This window comes from Nicotiana tomentosiformis, chromosome 1 (assembly GCF_000390325.3).
Source record: "Nicotiana tomentosiformis chromosome 1, ASM39032v3, whole genome shotgun sequence".
Taxonomy (NCBI): Eukaryota; Viridiplantae; Streptophyta; class Magnoliopsida; order Solanales; family Solanaceae; genus Nicotiana; species Nicotiana tomentosiformis.
Genome location: NC_090812.1, coordinates 115,231,602 through 115,253,774, shown reverse-complemented (window position 1 = coordinate 115,253,774; position 22,173 = coordinate 115,231,602). Strand labels below are relative to the sequence as shown.

Here is a 22,173-nt window from a genome sequence, read left to right as displayed (position 1 = left end):
TCTGATTGTGCATAAATAGTTGACTCCCACGTAGATTCAGAAAGTGGAGGAGAACCTGAAAAACAGGGGAACAATAGATTTGTGATAATTTGAACTGTGAACTAAGAATGTGAGCACTACAGATAAAAAGTTGAGTGAGATATTCGTTCACGTTGTTAGCGTCTTCTTTGATTTGGCTTGGTTCGATTTTCCTTTCCGTCTTTTGTTGGAGTGTTCAATAGATCCTACTTTGCCTTTCAGTTTCTAATGATATTGTTGTGAAGTTTGGTGAGAATTTATTAGAACATGAGCTTTAATGTTTGCCAAAATATACAATGGTATATTATGACAGAAGATCGAAAACAAAAAGGATTGATTAAATAGTTTATGGGTCATGACTATTTTAAGGAAACAAGCTGGTTAACCAGATAATACATTAAAGGATATGAAATGAGAAAAGAAATTTGGAAGTGTATGTAGTTTTTCAATGAGAAATTCACTTCACACATAAAACTTAATACTTGCTCACTAGACAGGTTAAGAAGTTTGTCCGCGAAAGACATACTTGTGTTTTATAATTATTGTGAGTTCTACTTGTGTTTTCATTGCATTCAAATCTTTACAAAGCAATACTTATTTCGGAGGTTGTCCTTTGCAGTTGCTATTTTGTTGATAGATCTGTTCTCTCATTTACAAACTATGATGAAAAACGAAGAACTAAAAAATAAAAAGAGGTAATACTTGCACATAACATTTAGTATAATATATGAATTTAACAGTTAAGTATATATTTATATATCCTTTTGTTCGGTAACTTTTTGGTACAAAACAAAAAATCAAACCTAATTATCAAAATTACAACCGAAAATTTAACTAAATTATTGAATCTTTTTTACCCAATTCTGAACGCCCCTAGAACTCAAGTTTGTGACATTAGGTGGAGAGAGGCAGATAAGGTAATTTTACAGTCAACTCAGTCACTTAAAAGTTTGGATTTTCCAGGAAAAAAAAGAAAAAGGATTCAAATAATCGATCCTTCCTGCACGTGGGAAGTCATGCATCCAAGTTTGAAAAAACAAGTGTATTTCGAAGCTTTCATCTGCAAAATGAAAATTGAAAGAGATAATTCTCACTTGATGTATAGACTATAGTAAGTATAAAATTTTGGGGTTTGCATTGTTATATCTGCACAAGACAGCAAAAGACTGGACACACCTATACTTTTGCTAACATTGTGGGTGTCATTGAGCTTTGAGCATGCTCGGGAAAGAAAACAAAGAATACGTTAAGTTCCCTTCTGTAACATTGAGTAAGATTAACATAAGATACACCTAAACTACTGCCACCAGGCAAACCCATCACCATTGAGCAAAAGAGCTAGTCTACCTTGGTGATCGGTGATCTTGTTCTGTGGACTGGATTTTCCCATTTTCAAGTTCAATGCTTGCTTCTTCTGGTACTGAACATGCGTCTGAAGGGATGTTAATGCCTGCAAAACCAACCATAACAGCTGCAGCTCCAATGTAATCCAAGATAGGGGGTGCATTTCCTGTCAGTGTATCCACGATTGCAGCTAGCGGGACCTGAATGGTGAGTCCTGCTGTTGCTACTGTTGTGGAGGTTAAAAGAATAGCCTTGGCCCACAGTAAATCGCTCAGCACATTATCAAACATACCTATATATGGTTATTTTGAAGTTAGTAGTCCATGTGTTATGTGGCCTCCGACAAGATCAAGTAAACAAAAACCAAAAAGTTGGCAATGACAAATCCCATCCGAAGAAAAGGAGAAATTCTTAAAGATGAGATGAATGAAGAACGTAAAGATTGTCACCACAGTTGGATAACATGTCTATTTCCCCTAGGGTAACTTTCACTACTTCAAGTAGTTTAGAAGCACGGATTCCTGATGAAACATCAAAGCGATTAAAAAGAAAAAAGCTATTGCTAAATATCAAGCTCAGAATAATAGATGATTCAAGGCTCCCTTGACCCAGCAAATCTGACATGGTTATTAGAAGTTTAGATGCGCCTGTACAATGTAGTTCAGCCACATTAAAAGAATTAGAAAGAGAATGATAATGCCAAACCCCACTCCCTCAAAAAAATTAGAAATTCATGAGGATGAGATGAAACATAACAAGAACGATATGCGACTGTGGACGACATGCCTAGCTAGTCTAACTCTACGTTTCACAACTAAAGAATTTAAGGTACAGGATGCCTGCGCACTTGATGATTGATGAACAGCTAAAAAATCAAATTTCATGATACTAGCTGATTAGAGAACTATTTTACAGTTGACGTGAGTGATTTGAGGTCCAGTCTCTAAATTTGCTTCTGCAGGAAGGACTCATCATCATATGACTGAAGCTTATAATCTATGCTTCCTAGTTATGCTTCTCCTAATCTCAATTATCAGATGCAGACAAAATAAAAAATATAAAATAGAAAAATCACGATAAATCATGAATTAGAGTATGATTAAAAGTTGTTGTGTTAAAAAAAAAAGAGGCATCCATTTTTGTTTTTGTTTCTGATTTTCCTTCCAGCAGCTTAGCCAGGGTCGTACAGCGCCAGAGACTCTTTCTAACGTTAAAAAAACTAAACCTTACATGAAAAAATATAGAACCTAGAACATTTCCTCTACTCGGCAATGTAAAGTAAAAAAGAGGACTTCACTTTTGTTTTTGTTTTTGTTTCTGTTTTTCCTGCCAGCAGCTTAGTTAGGGACATATTCCATCAAAGATTCTTGCTAACAGCAAAAGACGCTCTTTTTCTTTATTAAAAAAAGGCTATTATGGCGTTTGAATTGGTATAAGCTTTAAAAAAATGGCTTTTGAATAAATAAGAAAGAAGACGACAAATCTGGTGTGGGTTTGAATAAATAAGAAAGAAGAAGACGAAGAAAAATCCGGTATAAGTTTTAAAAAAATGGCGTTTGAATCTGGTATAGCTTTGAAAAAATGGCCATTTTTTCTTAATTATCTGATAAAAAAAAAAGGACCGTTTATGGTGTTTGAATACGTAAGAAGAAGAAGAAACAGGATTATGGGGTTCAAATTTGTATGGTTTGAAGGAAAGAAGAACTCCCTGGAATGGCCAAGTTTAAGCCATCGATGAAAAAAAGCTGTCTAAATGAAAAATAGAGCAAAGTTTTAAGGGGTTGTCAATGTGTATCTGGCCTATGTTTTCTCCTTTTTATTGAATAGAAACTAAATCTTCTTCTATAAGTTGATATCATTTCCATTCAATCTCATACCAAGATAGTATTATCTATACATGTAGATTTTACATCTAATAGTATAATTCTCTCATCAAATCGTCCAAAACAGGCACATCAGTGGCTATCTTCAATAAAACATCTTCCTTGCTTTCACGCTTTCTGTCCAAGTCTCATTGGTTGATGGTATGGAATGTAGTCTCTTTATACTGTCTTGAACAATCTTTACCTCACAAGTTAGTTTTTGGGCTTAAGTTAGGTCCAAGGTCTGTTTCACTTGACATCGTATCAAAACCAGACATTCCTAGTGTTTTATTACCAAATGTTAAGCCCCTATTATATGTTATCCGTGCTCCAGATATCCAAATCTGGGTATACATAGGGTGTTAAATCCCACATTGGTTGAGGATGTGTGTAGTCTCTTCATATGGCCTTGAACAATCCTTATATCTAAAGCTGTCTTTTCTACTTTCTTTACACTTTCCACCTCCTGGCTTGCCACAGCAGCCATCACTGTACTAGGTAATGTCTAAGCTATGTTGTATAGGGAGTAAACTTAGACCATAGCTAAAGTAAAGATTCAAAGCTGATCCTTATAAAAAAGGAGTAAAGATGCAATCTTTCAACAGATGGTCCATATCTTTCTCATGCCTTTCGCCAACCCAGCATACTACGATGCATCTCCTTTTCCTCATATTATCTGCATTTAGAATAGTATCTCAGATAACACAATGTAAGAGTGCCACCACCTTCTTAGGAGTTTCAGGGGTGATTGGACATGCAAATTTGGTTCAATGTGTCTGTTGGTTCTATTTCTTTAAGAAACGTTCTTCAAACTTTAAAAACACCTCAAGCACTTCAAAATAACTATTCAAATCTGCTTTGTCTTCCAGAAAACTTCTCTATATTATCGTTTGCCAGAGTTATGTTTGCACTTCCCAAGAACTTCCCCTCAAGTGGCAGACCAAGTACTTCGGTGAAGTGTTTCCATTTTACAAACATAGATCATAGATAACTCATGAGTATTATGTACTTCTCCAACTGCGAGTACCTTGAACTACCATATACTGACCTGAAACTCAGAACCGCCTCACGTCCCACCAGTGTCCTGAATAAAAACAACTGTCTCATCTGTTGTTCACAGAAAACCAAGTATTATAAACTTTCTGATAGTTCGACGAACAAAACATATTACTTCCTCCGTCTCATTTTGTATGAACCTGTTTGATTAGGCACGAAGTTTAAGAAAGAAAGACAGAACTTTGGAACTTGTGGTCTTAATCACGCCATGACATTTGTGTGGCTACAAAAGCATGTTACTTAGGTAAAATGGGAAGTTTAAAGTAAAATTGTTTCAAAATATAGAAAGATATCATTTTTTTGGGAATAGACTAAGACAAAAGCGTGTCACATAGACGGGTACTTCTTCTTCTTCTTATATCATTCACAAATAGATGTCTAAGCGTTCCCTTCTACTTTTTTGCCAAATAGAAATAGACGTCTGAAACCATTCTTTTCAAACTAAGACAAAGAGGTCTAGAGATTGACAGAGACGTTAGAAGCCGCCATAAATAGAGAGGAGCAGCTGTGCTAGGGTTTGTTTCCTAGTTGAGAGTGGGGTATCTAAGCAGGTTTCTTCGCTAGTTGCGGGTGGGAGTAACTAAGCTAAGGTTCCTTCGCTAGTTGTTCGTATGCTGGGGTTTTAAAAAGTGGTTCAACAAAATTCTTAAAAGAAATGTGTTGTATCTTGATTGGGCCACAAACAAGTTTGGATGACAAATAAAGTTCACTTTTATAAACAAGATCCAGAAGAAGAAAAACGGTTGGGCAAGTTCTGGACCATTTAACACAGCATAAAAATAAAGTTTATTCAGTATAACTTAGTAAATTAAGTAAAACTGGATTTTAGCAAAACTTTGACTTTAGTAATTGAGTAGCTAACAAATTACTCCATCAAATATTTTATATTTACACATTTATTATCTGTATCCCAATACCCGGTACTTTTAATTGTATCACTGTTCATTGAATCCTAAAGGTTATGAGATTAGCGAATTTGACCTCTAGAACCGTACCGTGCATCCGCACCCGAGATAATACAACATTGCCAGTCATTGTAAAGAGGTTTCTTCAACTTGTCTCCAAAAGAACGCATCGGTCGTCGGATATTTGATAGGTAATGAAGCCCTTGCATCCACGTATCCTTGCCCAAGTCTTACACATTTCGAGCCATACCTAGAGGAATCAACTTAGATTTCCGATGCTACTTCAAACCACACTAAAGTTCTAAAGCTACCAAACCTTTCTATTTTGTGGATCAGGAAAAAAGAAAGAATTTCATTCGCAAAGAAGAAAACTGAGACAGATAGACAATCTACTCTGTAGGCCTGTAGCCATTAACCTTAAAGCCATTAACAAGACCTCCAATCTTTCTAGAAGTTTACTTAATACTTTTTGACCAGTAAGCAAAATGTTTCATTAATATAAATGCCAAGCACTAAGAAGTTTACGAAATGCTACCATAACAATAAAAAATAGCAAGGGTGAGAGGGGGTCTCCTGTATTAGTCCCTACTAATACCAAAGAAACCAAAGGAAAATCTGCTAATCATGAAAGAGAATTTAACCATTAATAAGCATATTAGATCCATTGCCTCCATTTATATCAAAATATAGCAAGAAGCTCTGATTGACATAATTATCCATTTGTTGTGTGTCCAACGTAAACAACATTCTCTATTCTCCACTCCTCAATCTCCAATCTACTATCTCATTAGCAAAAAGAGTTGCACCTAGGATTTGTCTACTCCTCTCAAAAGCATTCCATGAGGTAAAGATGAGCTTGTCTAAGACGCGTTTCAATCTCAAGGATAAAGTGTTCGCGATGATCTTATACACTGCCACCAAACTGATCGGCCAAAAATCCTAAATGTCCAAAGCACCATTTTTTTTAATGAACGAGAAATCTCCAGGACCAATGGCGCATGGTTTGAAGTTCAGTGGATAATGGGCTCGCCCCTCTACCCTTCTCCATTTAAATACTAGGCTTTCGTTCGAGCTAGCGACGTGCGCTTAACTCACACGTAACATGTTGCACTCTTAACACTAGACCAAAGCTCTGGAGGCCCAAACCACCACTTTTTTTAGGAATAAAAATTATAAAAGAAAATTAACAGTCATCTTAAACAAACACTTCTGTAAGTGATTCATATGTTTCAAAACCTCTTTCTGTAGCAGCTCCCAATGGTGAAAGAATGCAAAAGGAAACTCATGCAAGCGTAAGTTACGCGGCGTAACGATTTGTCTCCCAAACAATTTCATAGAGCCTAAAGGATCTTTTCTTCTGAATGGTTGCTCCATTCCTCTTTCTCCTCAATAATTGTCTAGACTGCGATTCAGTCCAAACTTAGCCTCCATCCCCACTTTTCTTGTACAGTATTTGATTAGAGCGCTCAATGAAATTATTTCATTTTTATGGACTAATGACACAACAGAAGAGTTTAGAATTATTCTTCAGACCAATTTAAGTGTGACTTTTATCTCCAAATAATTTCTGGGGCCACTAGTTGTTTGCCCCATATCGTCTTTGATTGTTTCCTTCTGGATTTCCTCATCATCACTTACGCCTTCTTTTTCCTCCTCCTCTTCTAGTACTTTTAAGTTCATTAAATAGGTATCCATAATTTGTTTCTGTGTACCCTATGACCGTGTAGTTCTCCCACCATTCTCTAATTGTTTCCTCGAAATTATATGTTGCAGACACAATCAAATACCAAGAGCTAGAAATCATACTGTTTTTCATATGACAGGAACCAAATGCAAACACTTACTTCAAAGGGTCACATAGTAAGCAATTCTGTTCAAGAAAGCACTGAAGAAACAACAATTAGAAGATCATGTAGAAGAAAAAAAGAATGGACTATCATATTTCATGGTCCCCATTTTCACTCATTACGCACACAAAGACACAACAAATCAATAAATACTTAAATATGCAAGGGTAGGCAGACTCATACCTTTACCAACAATTAGGCCAAGTTGCTTCCAGGTGAGCGTATTAAATGGCTCGAGGTTAGCAAAGTTGAGTACAAGAGAGATGGGTAAGAATATCAGCAGGTTGAATAAACCCAAAAATCCAAGAAACTGTGCCATACTGGCATGACCACTTTTTCCATCATCATCAGGTAACTTTTTACGAATGAGGGTTATGTACACAGCATAAAAAGCGGATGACAGGAGAGCAAGAATGTCTCCAAGAACAGGGTTTGAAGCAACTTTACTGGATCCTGATTTTGAGTCACCCAAGCTGACAATGATCGTTCCTCCCATGCAAAGAAGCACACTGATCAGCTTCACCCAACTGAAAATCTCTCCCAAGAATACAAGAGAGACCAGAAAAGTAAACAAGCTGGATGAACTGCTTAAGATTGTGTTTGACTGTAAGGAAAACCAAAATCACAACCACATTACACAGGCGGATATAATATTGCACCCACTATTAATGCGATAACTGGTTTGAACAAAATATAAGTATATACACTCCTAAAAAAATCCTCAACTACATAACTCAAGTTGAAGTTAGTGGGTGTGTCCGTTACATCCATCAATGTTTGTCGATGAAATGGATAAAAGCTACTCCCTCCGCTTCATTTTATGTAATGTGCACAAGATATAGTAATGGAAAGAAAACTTTTGAATCTTCTGGTCTTAAACTGAAGGTGTATATAACATACCAAAAATACGCTTCCAATCTAAGTCTTAAACATGCCATTACATTTCTAGAAGGGAGTGCCGTTAAGGATATTACAGAAGTATTAGAATTAAGAACTTACTAGATATACAAAGTGACATTATTTTTAAACAGTCTAAAAGGGAAAGCAAGACACATAAAGTGAGAAAGGAGGGAGTAAAAGATAGTATGCTTACAGTAACAGTTGTATATTTGAGTGATAGATTAAACGTAAGCTGTGCTAGAAACCAAAAAGGGCATATTAACAAGCTAACTTTAGCTACTCTAGAACGCGTCCAACGCCCTTTTGCGTCCAACCCCGTATCAACACTTTGATCTATCACTTGATCTAAACCCTTATCAGCAACAACCAATTTGCTCTCTTCTGTAACCCCACTTGGACTCAAACCATCATCAGCTTTATCATCAAGAAGAATAGCCTCCTCTGATTCACCAGAATCCTGCAAGGTGCTGGTATCTTTCTTCTTTCGCCAAAACAACAAAGTCCCATATTTATCTTCCAGAAAGCGTACAATTTCAATAAGGGGAATATATATAACGAACAAAGAATTGCAGATGTATGTGACAAGAAAAGGAGAAACACCGGCATCCACAACGGACTGAACCACAAAACTAGCAGCAATCCAAATAGAGGCAACAGTTAATATATACACCAAACCTAAAACCCATCTCCAAGTTTGATTTTTCATTCCTTTTTAAACCGAAATTTCAGCCCCAGAGACGAGTTTTAACTGGGAATTAATGCACCCCCTAGATGTTCATCGATAAAAAATTCTATGCTCCAATATTTTGGGTGTCACATCCAATAGATGTTGCTGATAATTTCTTCAATTCAAAGAAAATCGCAGGAAACTAATGTAAAGAGATTTTGAAAAGACAAAATGAGAATGCGATCTAATAGTGTATTTGCAAAGGGCGTGGAATCTGCAGATTATTGAGAGAAAGGTCCCAGCGATGAATTTCATCCCAGGAGACTAATTACGCGGATTTTGGAGCACGTGCTTCACGCCTGCACGTGCTTCTCTACTTTATCTGTTGGGCTTGGTCCCTTCTCATTAGCCCATATAAGCTGGGCCTCCAATTGAACATATACCCACTTTGTAAAAAAATTGCAAGTCTACCCACTTTACGAACAACTTCAGATTTATCGGGTCTGAAGTGAAAAAATTACACTTCAGATGCACTTAAGGCCAAAAGGTCTGAAGTGCAACAAACATTTTCCTACACTTAAGGCTAATAAGTTTGAAGTGAAAATTTGCACTTCACATGTACTTAAGGCCAAATAGGTCTGAAGTGCAACCAATAATTTCATGCACTTAAGGCCAATAAGTCTGAAATGAAAAATTGCACTTCAGATGCACGCAAATTAGCATTGTCGCAATCTTGAAGAAAGAGATCTTGTATTTCTAATATGAAAAATGAGTTTAAGTTAAATGGGTATTATTGAAAAAGCTTAAAAATATTGGCAGGAATAAAGATTGGTAGTTCAAACTTTAGCAAAGCTACTCAGTTTTAGATATTGGTAGTTCAAACTTCAGATATACATATTTGAAATTTGGCCTTGGCAAGCAAATCTTGAGACGCATATATCAGAAGTTTGGTTGCGGCAAGCCAAACTACAGTCGCATAGGTTGGAAGTTCTCTTGCACAAGTAATATGCACTGGGCAAAACTTCGGATGCAAATGCACGTCAAAAATTATTTTGGAATTGGTTCCTTACGAATTTTACAGAGTTTTTAAAGTTTAACCGTCTCAAAATCAACTTCAGACATACAAATCTAAATTTGAATTTTGGCTTTTACAACTTTATACCTTCAGATATGAAGTTAAGTTTTGACAGAGCCCAATTTCAGACCCGGAGATTTGAAGAAGAAGAAGAAGAAGATGAAGATGAAGAAGAAGTAGCAACAAAAGGAGGTTTAGAGTAAACTATGCCAAAATTAACTAAAATTTAAATAAATTTTTGGTCTGAATTGCCCCTGAACTATCATATTTGGTCTAAAATTGCCCCCATCAACCTATTGACCTAAATATAACCTTCCCGTTAATGTTCTGGTTCACAACTGCCCTTATAGTTAACAACTCAAATCTGCTAAAAAATTAATAATATTTTTTTTAATGACGAATATGTCCAACCCACCCATTCTACTCGACCCATCAGACCCTACCCATTAAACTCTCTAACTTAATCGATGATTTCTAAACCCAAGTCGTGATGTGAGAAAGAGGCCAAAAGGGAGGAATGCCCCGGCCTTTGGATTTATTCACAAAACAGTTGCCTAGATGACAAGGACAATATTAAAGTATTCGTAAGATCTATAGATTATGAGACTGATAAGCGCATCAGTCAACATTCGAGAACGAATATTCCAAAGGGGGGAATAATATTACACCTCATGTTTTCATACGTGAAAGTATGTCGTAAGTCAATTAATATAAGCTCAGAAATGAGACCATCTTTGAAAGTACATAAAGTAAGTTAATCATGTTACCTTGGAGGTTTCAAATCTTTTAGATCATGGATAACAAGTACCAAGAGAGTTGAAAGGCTTAGAAGCAAAAAAAAATTAAAGAAAATAAGTTTCGTCGAATGTCGACAAGTTAGGAATATTATAACATGTACTTTTGGGGGGAGACTAGGGTGCTTAACATGATAATGAGCTTATTTTATGATTTATTTTAGTCATATGATAGTTGTGTATTACGTTTTGAAGTCAAGCGAATTGTGGAACAAAAGTTGGCAAATGTCATCACAAGTTACATTCATAAATATGCTAAAACTTAGGTCAAATGTAATTGAAATTTTATCCTATTATACTTGGATTTACGGGATTATCCACCTACACAATTGAAGATCTATGAGTCTAGTTTATAACTCATTAAACTGTTTGTCGATATGACATCCGAGTAGAGAGATATTCACGTTTTCGTGAGACCGCGCAAGCAACTCCTAATGGGATCCACTTAGGTGGTGGACGACCCTTGAACATTTTAAAGGGGTTGGACGACTCATTTGTGGTCATTTTTTTATCAAGGATAGTTCCTAAACTCTCTCAATACTTCCCCAACAGTTCTCCAAGGTTCCAAGTCGAAACAAGATGGTTTTACCTAAACCTAGCCTCAAAAGTTAGCCTAAGTGAAGAAGAGAGTCTCTATGGTGTTGTGATGTATTTAAGGGTGCTTGTAAGTTGAGAGAAGCTTTGGTTCGAGTTTTTTCAGATTATTTAAGGTATGTATAACACCATATTTCTTGTAATTAAGCTTATCTATGTGTTGGTTAAGTTATTTGGATGAAGAATTACAAGATAGAACTTGAAGTTGTATAAGAAGTTGTTGTCTCTTATTGGACTATTTTGGAGTTGTGTATATGACTTCATATGGATAGAAATCATGGGTAATAGCTTGGTTATAATGTTCTTATTGTTGTTATGCTTGTTAATATGTTGAGTATGTTGATGATGTTGTAAATAGGAGAAGAAGCAACCACACAATACCTAGAAGTTGTCCGTGTTGTTGTTATATCTTGTTGGGTTGTTTGATGTTACTTTTATGATGGATATAAGGTTGGAATGTCATATCAATATATATGTTTATATTCTGGACCTGTTGATGGTGTTGTAAGTATAGGGGATATGGAAAAAATAGTTGAGGTTTGGTTCCAATCCAAGCTTGTCGCTCGTCGTGTTAAATAGTTTTTTCGATGGTAACATTTGTGCACTTGTTGTTGTGTAGATTGATTGGTGTTGTTGGGCTGTTGGGTGTGTTGTGGTGTTGAAGGTATATAGTTGAAGGTTGTATGTGTTCTTGTTATTTTGATGGGCTTGGGAAAATCAAGGAAAACAATGGAGATGTTGTCTGTTTTAATATAAAATAAGCTCGTCATTCGTTGTATGATAGTTGCACCATTCGTAGCTTAACAATAGTATTATTATCGTTGTTGTAGATTAAAGTGCGACTAGCCGAGTTCAACATGGTCATTGGACAAACTATGATAAGGTATGTTAAGGTTATCCCTTCTTTTCTTTTGGCATGATCCATATGATACAAACAAAACGAGCAAACGCGAAACATTCACAAATGACTCTATTCTTAGAAGTACTAGGGGTGCATATGTTCTTGATTCCCCGTGTGTCCTATTATTATATCGTCTGTTCATGGGTCTCAGAAAATACGTAAGTTGATAAAGTTTATTTCGTGATATTAACCAAAGTCATATTGATCTTATGACATCCCAAGAGATCTTATTGACTTGCTTCTTATGCATTGCATTCATTTATACATGTACATTCACCCACGACCATATGACGTTATATATGCGGATATTATATGTATATGGGGTATGATGAAAGGTTATAACGTTATATACGCACCACCACCTCATCAGTTGGTATACGTTGATGATTTTACCCACAGAGGCCGAGATGATATGATGGGATGCCCTCAGAGGCTTGATAATATTATGTACGCATATACCTATTCATGACATGACATTTATATGCACATGCATGACATTATAAATGTTTCATGATTCACAAAGCTATTCATACTTACAAGTTGAGTCATTTACTCCATGTTTCTTTTATATCTTTTATATACTGCTTTTCATGCCTAACATGCTCGGTACTTTATTTGTACTGACATCCCTTTTGCCTGGGGATGTTGTGTTTCATGCCCGCAGATCCCGATAGATAGGTTGACAGTCCTCCTAGTAGGCTATCAGCTCAGCGGAAGGTGTTGGTACACTCCACTTGCTCCGGAGTTGCCTATTTGGTCAGTATACTTTGGACATGTATAGATTGGTAAGGCGGGGCCTTATCCCAGCCTTTATGACGTTTATGTACTCTTATAGGCTTGTAGACATATGTCATGTATATAGATGATTGTATGGCCTTGTCGGCCTATGTTTTGAGTGTACAAATGATCATGTCGGCCTTATAGTCTCATATGTCACATGTATAAGTTTGTATTCCATGTTGGGCCGTCCTATATCGAGTATTCTCTTATGTTTAATTTTGGTTATCTCTTTCGAAGTTGATTATCCTTAATTGAAGTTATTGTTACATGTTATCTCTTCCATAATTGATTATCCTTAATTGAAGTTATTGTTATATATTATCTTTTCCGTAGTTGATTATCCTTAATTGAAGTTATTGTTACATGTTATCTCTTTCGCAATTGATTATCCTTATTTAAAGTCGATGTTACATGTTATTTCTCTTATTGTTGAACTACTCTTACTTGAAGTCAGTATTACTTGAATGTCTTTCATCATTGAACTTATTCTTTCGTTTCATTTCATTGTTGTCATTCTTGTGTTGATTTACTTTTTGTATCTCGTGTTATTGTTGTTTGTTGTACTCAGTGTTGTTGAGCCATGGGCTATATGTGGTTGTGGTATTGGAATTGTTGTTGTGGAAATATTGTGGTGTATGGTCACATGTGGTGTGGGTTGTTATGTTATGTTATGTTTTTGGCACATGTGGTATTGTTGAGAAGATTATCGGGGTGTTCGCACGTGAGTTGTCTATGCTATTGTTATTATTGATATTTGTACATGCGACATGACAAATGCGGGTTATATATGTGGGTTTGCACATGTGGCGAGACAAGGTGAGAGAATATTATTATGCGCGTGTGGCGAGACAAAACATGCATTTACTTTATTGTTGCGCACGCGGCGAGACAAGGCGAGCTATATCAGGGATGATTTTTGATGAATTGTGATGGTCTGGGCTATATCAGGGATGATTCGAGTCAACAAGTAAGATCATAGACAACAAATAGTATTGTTATTGATGGTATTTGTGTAGTGGTGTGCCTACCTTGTGTTAGTGATGCATATTATGGTTTTGTTATGTTGTTTCCTATATGCCATTTGTTGTCTATGATCTTACTTGTTGACTCGAGCTGTGATAGAACACTTGCACAAGCATACACCGTAATTAGTCACTCATATCAGTCCAAGATGATGAACCTTGATGTTTATTGATCATTTATATATATTCTTGTATACCCGCCTTCTGTACGTGAGTTGCACCGTTAGCATGCGAGTCCGTACGGATATGAGATATTGTTACTATTAGCATGTGAGTTGTCCGTGTGGATATGGGATATTGTTACTCTCTTAGCACGTGAGTTATCCGTGCAGATATGAGAGATTAATGGTATTGGCATGTGAGTTGTTCGTGCGGTTGTGATTTGTAATGTGGGCACAAGATGCCAAATGATTAGGGTTCGTGATTTGAGACCCATGATTTGTGATTATGAGATGTGGTACCTCGGGAAAATTCTTGTATAAACCTAGTGTGAAAGCGGTTGTTTTATTAGGTTGTTACTTGTTTTCCCTTACTTGGTTTCACCGGACTTTAACTATATTCTGCTTACTTTACGTCGTATTTACCTGTTTGCTCCTTGTTGTTAATTGTTGTTTCTAGTTCTTATTGCAAGTATTGTAACATTATTTTTACCATGTTTGGATTTATATTATTTTATGTTAGTTTTATATTCATACTTGTACAGGTTATTATGTCTAGTAGGTGTCTTGACTGTTCCTCGTCACTACTCCATCAAGGTTAGTCTTGATACTTACTGGGTACCGCTATGGTGTACTCATGCTATGCTTGCTACATATTTTTGTGCAGATCCAGGTACCTCGAAGCGTGTTGGTCATTAGATAGCTGATCGAGTATTGTCGTGGAGACTTCAAGGTATACCTGTCGTTGCTTTCGCAGGCCTCAGAGTCACCTTTTGGAGTTTACTTTGTACTGTTTATTTCTATTCCGGAATAGTTGTACTTAGAGAGATTTTCAAGTGAACTCAGTAGAGATTATGACTTGTACTACCAGTTTTGGGATATTGTATATCTACTTGGGATTGTTGTCTTTATATAGAAACTTCTGGTTCATGTTTAACAGTCAATTGGTTTAAATTTGTTGTTAAATCAGTATGTGGTAGGCTTACCTAGTTTTAGAGACTATGTGCCATCACGAATCCTAAGGAGGGATTTTGGGTCGTGACAAGTTGGTATCAGAGCTCTAGGTTCATTGGTGCTACGAGTCATAAGCAAGTTTAGTAGAGTCTTGCGAATCAGTACGGAGACGACTGCACTTACTTCGAGAGGCTACGAAACTATTAGGAAACTTAACTTCTTTCAATCCTATCGTGCGAGATTATTGATTTGAGAGTTTGAGCCTTTTTCATTCTATTCTCTCACAGATGGTGAGAACACGAGCTACAGTTACTGATGATGCTACCCCCAGAGCAGGTATTGCCAGGGTCAGATGCAGAGGTAGAGGCCGAGAAGGAGCACGTACTATAGATAGAGCACCTACCAGAGCAGTAACTGTAGAGCCACCAATAGCTCTGATTGGGGGACATGCACCGGAGCCACCAATAATATATCAAGCTTCATCAACTATCCCAACAAAAATAAATTACTCTATAAAGAAGTATTTAATTTTTAGAAAGACGAGGAAGAAGAACTCTTGAAAGAGTATTATTTTTACTTGAAAAATAAAAGACTAGGAAAATATTAAAGTGAAAGAGAGTGAGATACCAAGATAACAATGTCTACTCCTTAATACTTGATGTCTTCTCTTAAGCCACACTAGCGTATTTATAGGATTGTAAGTCTAGATGGATCTTGAGTTAAGGTCTAGATGAATCCATGGCTTCATTTCTTCTCTTTTTTGATTCTTTGTCGTGTCCCACAGATGCATCTGGCCTTTCCTTCATTCTATTATTTTTTTCTCTAGAGTTTCATATTTTGTCTCCGTCTATGGTAATTCTTCTTCCTGCAATACTTGTTAGAAAATATGAGTTTTGAGCATAATATTTATTTATTTTATGAAAGAAAAATATTATTAGCCATGAAAAATATATGAATAATTTTTATACATCAAATTCCCCCATACTTAAATATTTGTTCGTCCTCAAATACACAAAGACAAATAACATAGTTAAAACACTTGTAAGGAAGATAATAAAAACTTTGGGTAGACAAAATTCAATTAAGACCAATCCACAAATTTAAACAATATTTAACCACATTCATGTTCACCTATTGCAAATTGAAATCATAATATTTTCTAATCCTAAGTATCTCTTGCTAATGAAGGAGAAATTTTATTTTGAGTGAAACTCAACCAACAAAACTTGTATGAGGCACCTCTACCTATTAGGCAAGTGTAAAGTTGGGTCCCACATGACAGACTCCCTCCTTTTATCTCTCTGACACGACGTGTTTCCCATTTCACCATCCCATTCCTCATCTTTTTACCCAAGTTTACTCAAGAGTGGGTCCTAGATTACCTACTTATGCTCATGTTTCTCTCAGCAATGGTATTCAGTCCTCCTCCTTTTTCTTTCTTTCTCCTTTTACTAAAATGTATCATCTCTTTAATTTTGAGTCAAATGCATTTCATTCCTCTCCTTCTTCTCCATTATTGTCTCATAGAATCCAACCATCAAATACTTTAATATTAACACTTTCAACTCAAACAACGATTCAAACTTAGCATGTGTCACTAAGAAAATAGTACACTCTGCAATGTTCAATTATTGCAAAAAATAAAGTACACATAAAAATTCAAACCTACAATACCCTATCATCACAAAATAAAAGGTCTTCAAACCTAAAGATATTCAAAGTTGTATCCAAGCATCAATACCAAAATAAAATGATAAATGTGAAGTTGAGTTTATATCACTGTATACCAGTGAAATGTCAGATTCATAAGCTTCAACCAAAATATTAATCCTGTAACGATCCGGCTGGTCATTTTGAGAATATTAGTCTTGAACCCCTAATTATTGCACCCTCTATTTTATTTTGTCATTACGTAACTAGTCGGGGTGCTTGGTATCGTATTCTGGAGAGTTTCGGAGTAGAATGAGACACATAGTCCCAAAATTAGTAGTTTAAGTTCTAGGAATTTACCGTAGTTTGAATTGTATGAAGACAATTCTGGAACCGAGTGTCGATAGTTTCAATAGTTCTGTAGGGTGATTTTAGTTTTAGGAGCATGTACGGATGTTGATTTGGAGGTCCGTAGGTCATTTCAGTGTTAATTGGCAAAAGTTGAATATTGGATGATTTTTGAAAAGTTTGACCGGGCTTGGACTTTTTGATATCGGGGTAGAATTCCAATTCCGGAAGTTGAAATTGGTTCGTAATATTAATTATGACTTGTGTGCAAAATTTGAGGTCAATCGGACTTGATTTGATATGTTTCGACGTCGGATATAGAAGTTTGAAGTTTTAAAGTTCATTAGGCTTGAATCGATGTGTGATTCGTGTTTTTAGCATTGTTTGATGTGATTTAAAGGCTCGCCTAAGTACATATAATGTTTTAGGACTTGTTGGTCTACTCGGATGGGGTCCCGGATGCCCCGGGTGTGATTCAGACTTGAATCCGGAACAAAAATTAGACTTGGTGCATAGCTGAAGCATTGCTGTGTATGGTGCAATCGCACCTGCGCATTTTGGGCCACATGTGCGGCACCGCAGAAGCGGACATCGAGCCGCAAAAGTGAAATTTGGACTGCCCCGTTGAGACCGCAGATGCGGTCAGAGTCCCGCAGAAGTAAACTCGTAGAAGTGGGCATTTGGCCGCAAAAACGATGCCGACTTGGCCCAGCTAGGATCGCAGATGCAAGGTAAGGGCCGCATCTACGCATCCGCAGATGCGGAGGCAAGATCGCAGAAACGGATGGGCTGGCCTGGGGTGTGGTCGCAGAAGTAGGAGGTTCGTTGCAGATGTGGGCTCGCAGGTGCGAGCCTTGGTCCGCAGAAGCGGAAAGCCTGGCCATAAGTGGAATCCGCACCTGCGATGGTTTTTTCGCAGGTGCGACTGAGAGACCGCAAAAGTGGAAGTGCTGGGCATAATGGTTTAAAATTAAGGGTTTGCCATTTTCTCCATATTTTGAGATATAGAGCTCAGATTGAGGCGAAATTTTGAGAGATTTTCAGAGAAAATATTTGGGTAAGGATTCTATAAAAAATAAGTATTCTACACTCATTTTTGATTAATTTCCACTAATCTATCATTAATATCTTCATTTAATTAAGGATTTGAGTTGAGAAATTTGGAAAAAAGGTGAAAAAACCCTTAGGCCGAATTTTGATGTTTTGATCGAGATTTTTGTATCGGATTTGAGTAATTTTGGTGTGGGTGAACTCGATATAGAATATGTGTTCGTATTTTATGACTTTTACCCGATTCCAAGACGTGGGCCCAGGTTGACATTTTGGGACGATTTTTCGATTCTTTGCTAAAGTCGTAGATTTATTATTTAAAGTAGTTTCTTGTAGTCATATTTATAGTATGTAATTTCTTTTGGCTAGATTTGGGCCATTCGGAGTTGGAAAGTCGAGGGAAAGGCGTTCTTATCTATTGATTGAGCGAGATTTGAGGTAAGTGACTTATCTAACCTTGTGTGGGGGAAACTCCCATTAGGTTTTGGTACTGTTATGGTATTTGCAATACGTGAAGGCTGTGTACGCAAGGTGATGAGTGCGTACTTAGGTTATATGTTGAAAAATCCGGTTCTTGCTGAGTAGTTTTATTTTAATTCCTTAACCGAGTTGCTCTAGCATGTGTAGTCATCATGTTTAGTCTAATGTCGCATGCCTACGTGTCTTAACTCTTACTTGCAATTTGTGCAACATGCTTAGTTGAATTACCTGCTTCCTTGATCTTGTATTCATTCTTTAACTGTAGGATTCCTTGCTGTAAATTTGTTGTTCCATAAGTTATGACTACGAGGCGGTACCTCAGGAGTGCCCCTGTTGCATATTTACTTTTGGGACTACGAGGAGGTACCTCGGTAGCTCCCCCTATTGTGTATTTACTTTTGGTAATACGAGGCGGTACCTCGGGAGAGCCCCTGTTGTATATTTACTTTTGGGACTACGAGGCGGTACCTCAAAAGCGTCCCTGTTGCATATTTACTTTTGGGACTACGAAGAGGTACCTCGGGAGCTCCCCCTGTTTTATATTTACATTTGGGACTATGAGGCGGTACCTCGGGAGCGCCCCTGCCGTTTACCTTTATTTGTTGTGTTGTTACCTTTCTATAATTTCTCATTGTTAAATTCTCAGTCATTTCATTAGACTATTATATCTTCTGCCTTGTTTCCTTTTTATTCCGGTAGGGCCTTGACCTGACCTCGTCACTACTCTACCGAGGTTAGGCTCGGCACTTACTGGGTACTATTGTGGTGTACCCATACTATACTTCTGCACATCATTTTTTGTGCAGATTCAGATACTGCTTACTAGACCAGGTACCAATGAGCTAGACCATACGTGGAGACTTCAAGGTATATCTGCCAGCGTCCGCAGACCTCGGAGTCCCCTTTTATCTCTATGATATTGCTTTCTTTATTTTACTAGACTCTGATGTATAGAGACACTTAACATTTTCTCTTTAGAGCTTGTGACTTATTTCTACCGGATTTTGGGAGTTGTAATTATTTGAATCGCAGTTCTTATTTATATTTCATGCATTGAGGTTTGAGTTCAGTTTATATTGAGTTATTCAGCAAATTGTTAGGCTTACCTAGTCTTAGAGACTAAATGCCATCACAACATTCTACGGAGGAAAATTGGGGTCATGACAAGTTGGTATCAGAGCACTAGGTTCATAGGTGTTATGAGTCACAAGAAGATTTAGTAGAGTCTCGCGGATCGGTACAGAGATATCCGTACTTATCTTCGTGAGGCTATGGAACTGTTAGGAAACGTTTCACTTCTTTGATTCCTTATCGTGTGAAATTTTGACTTTGGATTCTAAATTACTGTCCTTCTGTTCTCTCACAGATGGTGAAGACACGTATAGCCGGATTAGATGACTAGATACCCGTGCCCCTTGCTAGAGCCGCGAGAGGCCGGGCCCGGAGTAGAGGTCGAAGACGTCCACGTGGTACAGCCAGAGCACTATCAGGAGCTGCTACAGAGGAGCCACCAATATCTCCAATTGGAGGGCAAACACCTGAGATGCTTTTTATTGCCCCAGCTCTCCAGGAGGATCTCGCCCAATTTCTGAGCATGTTCAGTACCTTGGCTCAGCAGGATTGATACCACTTGATCCTGCCACATCTCAGACTGAGGGAGGAGCATAGACTCCCACCGCCCGTACCCTAGAACAACGGGTCCAGGTCAAGCAGGTTCCTGAGGTCATACCGATGCAACCGGTAGCTCCAATTCAGCTCGAGGTTAGGGTTGCAGTTTTTGAGGGGGAGCAGCTCAGGATCGAGAGGTACAAAAGGTACCACCCTCCTACTTTCAGTGGCTTGGCGTCAGAGAATGCCCAAGGTTTTCTTGAGGAATGCCACCGTATCCTCTGTACTATGGGTGTTGCGGAGTCTAGTGGGGCTTCTTTCACTACGTTCCAGCTTAGAGAAATGACTTATCAGTGGTGGCGAGCATATGAGTTGGGTAGTCCGGTCGAGGCATCTTCACTCACTTGTACTCAGTTCTCAGATATGTTCTTGAGGGAGTATGTCCCCAGAGTCTCAGAGATGCATGGCGCAACATCACATACCAGCAGGTGGTACGGATCGCCAGGAGATTGGAGGGTATGCTGACTTAGGAGAGAGAGGAGAGGGAGGCCAAGAGGTCTCGAGAGTCTGGCACATATAGTGATACTCGTGCCCCAGCTGCAGCTCGCTATAGTAGGGGCTATGTGGGTCGCCCAGTTCATTCAGCACTTCCAATCGCTAGTGGTGCTCCGGCCTCTCCTAGGCCTCAGGCTACTTATTATGCACTCCCATTGTCTAGTACACCTCTTGCATGGGGTGTTTTCAGTGGCCAGCCCAGCTGATCAGGCCCGAGCCAGTCACAACAACCACGTCCTCCGAGAGATTGTTTTTACTGTGTTGACACTTGTCATGTGGTGAGGGATTGCCCCAGACTCAGGAGGGGTGTACCTCTATATACCACTCAGGCACCGCGTGCTCCACCGGGTCCTCAGGCTATGGTTATCGCACCAGCTACCACTCTACCTGCATAACCAGCTCGAGTTAGAGGTCAGACAGGTAGAGGTCGCCCTAGAGGGGGAGGCCAGGCCAGATATTATGCCCTTCCTGCTAGGACAGAGGTAGTTGCATCCGATTCTGTCATCATATGTATTGTTCTGGTCTGTCATAGAGGTGCATCGGTCTTATTTGATCCAGGCTCCACTTATTCCTATGTGTCATCTTATTTTTTCCCGTATTTGGGTGTATCCCGTGATTCTGTGAGTTCTCTTGTCTATGTGTCTACACCCGTGGGTGATTCTATTAGTGTTGACAATGTGTATCGGTCGTGTTTGATTGTTCTTTGTGGTTTTAAAACCATATCCGATTTATTATAGCTCAGTATGGTGGATTTTGATGTTATTTTGGACATGGATTGGTTGTCATCCTATCACGCTATCCTTGATTGTCACTCCAAGACGGTGACGTTGGATATGCCATGTCTACCATGGCTAGAGTGGAGAGGTACCTCAGATCATGTTCCTAATAGGGTTGTCTCATTTCTTAAGGCTCAACGAATGGTTGAGAAAGGGTGGGATGCATATCTGGCATATGTGAGGGATGATAGTGTTGATACTCCTACCGTCGAGTTAGTTCCGGTAGTGAGGGACTATTCAGATATTTTCCCGACAGATCTTCTGGGCATGCCGCCCGACAAGGATATTGACTTTGGCATTGATTTGTTACCGGGCACTCAGCCCATTTCTATTCCACCTTATCGTATGGCCCTAGTAGATTTGAAAGAATTAAAGGAACAATTGCAAGAGTTGCTCGATAAGGGCTTCATTCGGCCCAGTGTGTCGCCTTGGGGTGCCCCTATCTTGTTTGGAAAGAAGAAGGATGGTTCTATTCAAATGTGTATTGATTATCGCTAGTTGAAAAAGGTTATAGTGAAGAACATGTACCTATTGCCACATATTAATGACCTATTTGATCAGATTCAGGGTGCCAGAGTGTTCTCTAAGATCGACTTGCGTTCAGGCTATCATCAGTTGAAGATTTGGGAGCCAGATATCCTGAAGACTGCTTTCAGGACTCGGTATGGTCATTACGAGTTCCTTGTGATGTCTTTTGGGCTGACCAACGCCCCAACAACATTCATGCACTTGATGAACAATGTATTTCATCCCTATCTTGACTCTTTCATCATTATATTTATTGATGACCTACTGGTGTACTCCCAGAGTCGGGAGGATCATGAGCAGC

General features: G+C 38.2%; 1 protein-coding gene across 1 annotated transcript; it reads right to left on the bottom strand.

The window, feature by feature from the left end:
- Positions 1–1,092: 1,092 nt before the first annotated feature.
- Positions 1,093–8,638, bottom strand: LOC104100242 (thiamine-repressible mitochondrial transport protein THI74). The gene is made up of 3 exons (XM_033657132.2): positions 8,126–8,638; positions 7,216–7,636; positions 1,093–1,654 (listed from the first exon to the last, which is right to left on the bottom strand). Exons 1-3 carry the CDS (start codon positions 8,636–8,638, stop codon positions 1,362–1,364), a joined length of 1,227 nt encoding a protein of 408 aa, XP_033513023.1. The 3' UTR covers positions 1,093–1,361.
- Between the last annotated feature and the right edge of the window lie 13,535 nt (positions 8,639–22,173).